The 7,500-nt window shown below is 47.9% G+C and overlaps 1 protein-coding gene across 6 annotated transcripts in view; it reads right to left on the bottom strand.

Moving 5' to 3' along the window:
- Positions 1-7,500, bottom strand: part of KIF11 (kinesin family member 11) — a 211,824-nt gene that overhangs the window by 10,971 nt on the left and 193,353 nt on the right. For all 6 annotated transcript variants that reach the window (XM_078773905.1, XM_078773908.1, XM_078773907.1 and 3 more), the window contains exons 21-22: positions 3,485-3,707; positions 1,943-2,147 (exon numbers count right to left, since the gene is read on the bottom strand). In XM_078773905.1, the coding sequence (XP_078630031.1) occupies positions 2,122-2,147; positions 3,485-3,707 (249 nt within the window). In that variant the 3' untranslated portion in view covers positions 1,943-2,121. The remainder of the gene's footprint in view (positions 1-1,942; positions 2,148-3,484; positions 3,708-7,500) is intronic.

The raw sequence follows: 7,500 nt of genomic DNA on the forward strand, positions 1-7,500 counted from the left end.
CTCTCCCCCCTCCGTCCCCTACTCTCTCTCCCCTCCGTCCCCTACTCTCTCTCTCTCCCCTCCGTCCCCTACTCTCTCTCTCTCCCCTCCGTCCCTACTCTCTCTCTCTCCCCTCCGTCCCCTACTCTCTCTCTCTCTCCTCCGTCCCTACTCTCTCTCTCTCTCTCTCTCTCTCTCTCTCTCTCTCTCTCTCTCTCTCTCTCTCTCCCCTCCGTCTCCTACTCTCTCTCCCCTCCGTCTCCTACTCTCTCTCCCCTCCGTCCCCTACTCTCTCTCCCCTCCGTCCCCTACTCTCTCTCCCCTCCGTCCCCTACTCTCTCTCCCCTCCGTCCCCTACTCTCTCTCCCCTCCGTCCCCTACTCTCTCTCCCCTCCGTCCCCTACTCTCTCTCCCCTCCGTCCCCTACTCTCTCTCCCCTCCGTCTCCTACTCTCTCTCCCCTCCGTCCCCTACTCTCTCTCCCCCTCCGTCCCCTACTCTCTCTCCCCTCCGTCCCCTACTCTCTCTCCCCTCCGTCCCTACTCTCTCTCCCCTCCGTCCCCTACTCTCTCTCCCCTCCGTCCCCTACTCTCTCTCCCCTCCGTCCCCTACTCTCTCTCCCATCCGTCCCCTACTCTCTCTCCCCTCCGTCCCATACTCTCTCTCTCCCCTCCGTCCCCTACTCTCTCTCTCCCCTCCGTCCCCCTACTCTCTCCCCTCCGTCCCCTACTCTCTCCCCTCCGTCCCCCACTCTCTCCCCTCCGTCCCCTACTCTCTCCCCTCCGTCCCCTACTCTCTCCCCTCCGTCCCCTACTCTCTCCCCTCCGTCCCCTACTCTCTCCCCTCCGTCCCCCACTCTCTCCCCTCAGTCCCCTACTCTCTCCCCTCCGTCCCCTACTCTCTCCCCCCCGTCCCCTACTCTCTCCCTTCCGTCCCCTACTCTCTCCCCTCCGTCCCCTACTCTCTCTCTCCCTCCGTCCCCTACTCTATCTCTCCCCTCCGTCCCCTACTCTCTCTCCCCTCCGTCCCCTACTCTCTCCTCCACTTCCCTCCACCTCCCATGTCTTCCCTCTCACTACCCTATTTCCCCTCTCTTACACACTCATCTTCACGTGCGTTGAACGGAATATGTAACCATGCCAACGTTTGTTTTTTTTCAACCAAGTAAATCGATGATTACCTTTCCAACGGCAGATAATCGGGTGAAGGTACAGGGTTGGAGTTCAAAACCACAAACAGATTTTTTTTTTTTTGGCGGCGAAATAAGTTGCCAGTGAAAGATGCCGTCGCAGTGTGCGGACATAGTATAGAAACACTCCACTGGAACCCGAATCAATAACAGTCGCTACATGGATGGCGATCTTGTGCACTTGTGGTGCAACTTTATTAAGAATCAATATAAATAAAGAGATGGGATCAACACCACATTAACGCTACCAGCTTATCTACTCAATTTTACTTGGTGGATGGAGGGTGGGGTTGGGGGGGAGGGGCAGAGGAATGCAAAGGATAATAACTCAAATATACATAAGAATGTAGAATATAAGAATGATCGTTTAAGGCCATTTTTCCCCGCTACTGCGGGGGTAGCCTTGCGGGCCCCATGACAATCATGGTTCCCTGTTTGAGGCAATGTTTTTATGGCCGGATGCCCTTCCTGAGGCCAACCCTTGGTCACGCTCTTACGATGCGCAGGGATACAGTGTACCTATTCTAAATCGGAGTACACACCGTGCTCATTCATCCCAGCAAGCTGGTACTCAATTTGCCGACCTCGGAAGGATGACAGGCTGAGTCAACCCCCCTGGCGTTAATTCAGCGATCGACCCGGATTCGAACCCAGGATCCTAGGATCCCAAGCCGGCACCCTAACCGCTAAGCCAACGCCAGGCCAAATATACATAAGTTTAAAGTAAAAATCAGCAAGCATGAGGATCGAACTCCCAGCAAGTATGAAGACTCACCTCAATCACATCGCACTCTTGCTCTTCCAGGACACATTCCAGTACACATTTGGGATCCACTGTGTTCGCACAAGCAGCAGCATTAGAATCAGCAGTGTCAGTAGCAACTGCATTGTGCTGCAAAAACTTCTGAAGGAGCACCTCCTCAGGATCTGTTTGCTTGAGACTGCGTGGAATGTTTAAGGCTTGCGCTGCGGTGTGGTGCCTGAGGAAATAAAGCGAACCAGCCCAAGGAGAATACATTATTCAGTAATAACACTTCCATCAAGTCAGTATTTCGCAGTATATAAACCACCTTTAGAGGCCATTTTTAGGGTGGCATAGTTCCGAACCCGAAGGATCGGTAACCGACACAATTTCGGTCTTCGAGGCCGGCCGATAGGCAAAGTGTGACCAGAAGGGACGAGGTTCTCCTGACCACGTGGCCCTCGACTTGGTGGGGTTTGTCCGCACAATGTGGGCGCTTTCAGGATGAACTTTAGCCGGGGAGCGTTTGGGCGCCCCGGTCTGATACTGCCGCCCACGCGCAGAACAACTTGTGAGTGCACGTGGGTCCCGGCGGTCCCACTGGCCTAGCGCTACCATGTTTAGACAGCGAACTCCGTCCCCGGGCACCTACTCCCGGAAGTTTGAGAGAATAGCGGCGCCAGGCACGGTAGGACACCCGCGGAGCCCCGGCGGACCAGGGACGCGCGAGCCTACGCGTTAGCGTGCTACGGCGGAATCAACGGCTTCGGCCACGGTCGGGCCGATACTCGGCCCAGTCGCACCGGGAATGAACTGGTTCGACGCCGCGCTGGAGAGGTCGCGGGCGACTGAGATGTATTAACAAATTAATTAATTAATTTGAGACGTCCGATTTCTAGTGTTTGGAAATTTGGAAGAGCTTGACCCTAGCCTTTCCTTGCGAGGGGCAAGGAGGAACTTAACGCTCGACACTTAAGCTTAGTTTCATTCCGGGTTATGACCGGGATTAGTCAGTATTTCGCAGTAAACAAGATAAATAAATGGTTTCCAAAATCCACAGCGAAGACAAGACTAAAATAAGCACAAGAGACATCAAAGGCTGTGCTACGCAACTCCAACCGCAGCTCCACTCAGTGTGAAACATGATGACTGTGACAGATGTATGAAATGAATGTATGCTAGTTTCCTTGTCAATGCAGTCACATCAAGTGTTGGAAAACCATAAGAATTAGCAATGCCCACTCTAAACCAACAGCCCTTTCCTCTTAAGGATACAGACGCTCAATTTGACGTCAAATCAAACGTGCCATGATCAGGTTATTGAAGGGCAAAAGTCATTCAAAAAGCAAACCACAAACTGAAATGCTATTTGTACAGTGCTCACAAAGTCATTACTCCAGCACGACTTCATGCAGGAATTGGTTGAAATATTTAACTTGCACAACTTTTCTTTGGAGCATTGGTGAATATTCGAGGGAAGAGGAACAAAAGCAAAGCAAAACAAGCTTCCAGCATACGAGAGCAATTTAAAGCATTGCAGACATTGGTGACGAATATTTGAGCATCAAGACACACCTGTAGAAATAACATCCTGTAGTTCACAAGCCGCAATGTAGCAGAGGCGTTTGTGAGACTGCTCGTTGTGAGCTTCTGCCTCTTCGGCAAGCTCGCGTAACTTCGTATGATCCCTATTCATGTCTGAACGCAAGCCATCCAGCCCAGCCACCATGTCCTTGTGTCGACTGTCATTGCATGAGCGAATATCATCTCCGAGGTTGTCAAAACTCCTTGGCATGTGCTGTTGGAAGATTGCACAGTCAGCACATGGTCTCTGTAGTCAGCCTGGATGGATACTAAAACAAAACTGGCATTTTCAATTGAGAGATCAACACAAAGTGAAAACAAAGGTTGTACATCATCGGGTACTATGCATCAAGGCCACCATATTCTCACTATGCTTCTTCAGGATTACCTCAACCGGACCATTCATTTACACAATTTGTTTTGACAAGAGTGCCTGTCAAAAGCTGAGGATGTGTGTGTGTGTGTGTGTGTGTGTGTGTGTGTGTGTGTGTGTGTGTGTGTGTGTGTGTGTGTGTGTGTGTGTGTGTATATGTATATATATGTATGTATGTATATGTATGTATATGTATGTATATGTATGTATATGTATGTATATGTATGTATATGTATGTATATGTATGTATGTATGTATGTATAAGCTTCCTATACATATATACATACATACATACATACAAGTATACATACATACATACATACATACACATACATATACACATACATACATACATACACTACCGCTCAAAAGTTTTAGAACCTCAATTTTTCCAGTTTGTTTTTGAAATTTATGCAGTTTAATGTCCAGTGAATAACCTGAAATGGTACAAAGGTAAGCAGTAAACTGCTCGAAGTAAAAAAAAAAAAAAAGTTTAGGTTTGCAAAAACGGGAAAATAATGTATATTGCACAGTTATATTGTAAAAAAAAAAATTGGCCTTCTTCAGGGAACAAGTAATGGGTTAACAACTTACAGCTGTTCTGCAGCAATGTAAGTAAACTAAGCATTGAAAGTTGATGCAAACAATTCCTACAGGTGTCCCAACCTCTGCTGATTACTTGATTACAAACCCCCTGTCTGTATAAAAGCAGTATTGGAACAGACTCTTATTACACCCTCTGAAGCATTATTTGGACAATATTGCACTGCAGGAAGTAGTATTTTGGAAACTGGAGGAAACTCTGACAGGAAGAGGTCTGGCAGACCCAAAGCCACAACAGAATCAGAAGACAAGTTTCTGAGAGTCAACAGCTTGCGTGATTGGTGGCTCACAGGACAACAGCTTCAAGCACAGCTTAACACTGGTCGAAGTAAGCAAGTCTCAGTTTCTCAGTAAGAAAGCCATTGCTAAGATGGCAAAATAAGAAAAAGAGGCTTGCCTGGGCCATGAAGCACCGCCAGTGGACTACTGAAGACTGGAAGAAGGTCTTATGGACCGATGAATCAAAATTTGAAATCTTTGGTTCATCACGCAGGGTTTTTGTATGCCGTCGAGTGGGTGAAAGGATGGTTCCTCAGTGTGTGACACCAACTGTCAAACATGGAGGACGAAGCGTGATGGTCTCGGGCTCTTTTGCTGGATCCAGAGTCGGCGACTTGCAGAGTGACTGGCACCATGAACCAAAAGGGCTACCACAGCATTATGCAGCGCCATGCAATACCCTCTGGTCTACGCCTCGTTGGTCAGGGGTTCATCATACAGCAAGATAATGACCCTAAACACACCTCCAGGCTATGTCAAAACTACCTTCAAGGAAAAGAACAAGACAGTAGGCTTCAAATCATGGAATGGCCAGCACAGTCTCCAGACTTAAACCCCATCGAGCTGGTTTTGGATGAACTGGACAGAAGGGTGAAAGCAAAGCAACCTACAAGTGCAACGCATTTGTGGGAACTTCTGCAAGTGTTGGGAAGAACTTCCCGAACAATATTTGATTTTCATTGTAGAAAGAATGCCACGAGTGTGTTCGGCGGTTACATCTGCAAAAGGTGGCGACTTTGCCGAGTCAAAAATTTAAAATTAAATTTTGTTCAACAAAATGATTCTATGATTTCTTTTTTTATCTCCAATTGTTTATTTGTTCTGTGCTTAATTTCAGAGTACATTGAGACATTAAACTGCGTAAATTTCAATAAAAACTGGAAAAATTGAGGTGTACTAAAACTTTTGACTGGTTGTGTATGTATGTATGTATGTATGTATGTATGTATGTATGTATGTATGTATGTATGTATATATGTGTATATGTATGTGTATGTATGTATGTATGTATGTATGTATGTATGTAGATTGCTACGGTTTTGAGATTTGCACATATGACATCATTAAAGGTTAAAGGTTTGCCCCCCATAGTTAGTCCACAAGCAACACGTAGGCCCACTTAGAGTATTAGTTATGTCATAGTATGTGTGAGAGTAGGCCATTTTCCCTTGTAACATCTGCGTTGTGTAAAGCCATGAGTTTAGGTCCCTTCATTTTTGCGACACCCTCCCAATTACAACTATGGGCAAACTTGATCCCGCGCCCCATTTGGCATCCCTCAATTCTGTTACGCTTTGGGCTACCCGCAGCAATTTGTTACGCATTGGCTGACAGCAGCATGAGCTGCCCGTTGTTCGCTCGAACTAGCCGAGTAACACGAGGTAGGCCTAAGAGGGAGGGGCGCGGAGTCGGGGTGTGGTGGTGCAAGGAAGCACGTCAGAGGTGATGACGGTAAGGGCCACCAGCCAACCAGGGCTCTGAAGGGAATGGCGTGATAGGGCGTGGTAAGGGCGTCTAACAAGTTCCAGAGAGTTCGCTGGGCAGGGCTATAAAAGCGAGTGCACAAAGCCCTTGAACAGGACTTGCTACAGGAGGACTCGCATGCGAAGGACTGGAAGGAGTTACGCTGTATCGAAAGGACTCGCGAGAGAACTTATGCACGAGGACTTGAAGGAATTGAAGAGCGCATTGTTAGCGCCTATTGAACTATTACATATGCAGCCACGCGAGTGAACGCGGCCATAGCCGACAGTGTAACCGCCAGAGCCCAGCCCCTACCCTTCGCCCCGTGTTATCCCGTGCGCGCCAACGACACGCGGAGAGCTCCTGCCGTCTCTATTCATCTACTTCGCAGTGCGAGCTGGGGACCGGAGAGAGAGAGAGCTGCCCGGACGCCATCCCTGGACGTGCTGACCTTCGTCTGCAATCCCCGTGTGAGTGTCTGTGTGTGAGACGGGCCCGTTTGTCTGGGGTATTAAGTATAAGACTGCTTAAGGACTGCACTGTGTCTTCTTCTTCTCATCATTACATAGTGTGAATAAATCTTGTTATTCCTTTTCTTCCAATTTGACCGCTTCTGTGATTTCCATCATTGGGTAAGCGTGGGACGAATAAGAACTGCTTGGATAGGGGTCTAGTAATTGCTAACGGCTCGGATCACGGGTTCGCTAACGGCTCGGATCACGGGTTCGCTACCGCTCGGCGTATCCACCAACACTCGTGATTCGGGCGGGGCTTATTTCCTCGTTTCTGGACAGCACGAGTAATTAGGTAATGGCGAATTCTTAGTCCTAAAACCCAATTTCGCGCTGTCCGGGAAGGACGTCATAGCTCCCGGGTCCCGTCGGTCAGTCAAAGACAAGGGGACTAATCCCCCCTTGGTAAGGGGAAAAGGCCGGCGCTGAGATCCGCAACAATATGTATGTATGTATATGTATATGTACAGTCACGTGAAAAAGTAAGTACACCCCATGTAAAGTTTTGACTTTTTCAACATATTTCAACATACAGTGGATTTGATCTTCATTTCAACAACATTGATATTTAAAGGTGATATAATATAACAAATATCATGAAACATTTACATTTTGTAGTCCATTGTGTAATTTAAATAAACATAAATGCAAATTTCGCATGTGGAAAAAGTAAGTACACCCTTGGCTCTAATAGGTGGTGTTGCCCCCTTTGGCAGAAACAACCTCAAGTAGGCATTTCTTACAACTGTCTACCAGTCTCTGACATCGACTGGGAG

This window comes from Myxine glutinosa, chromosome 3, assembly GCF_964187855.1.
Source record: "Myxine glutinosa chromosome 3, kmMyxGlut1.1, whole genome shotgun sequence".
Classification (NCBI taxonomy): Eukaryota; Metazoa; Chordata; class Myxini; order Myxiniformes; family Myxinidae; genus Myxine; species Myxine glutinosa.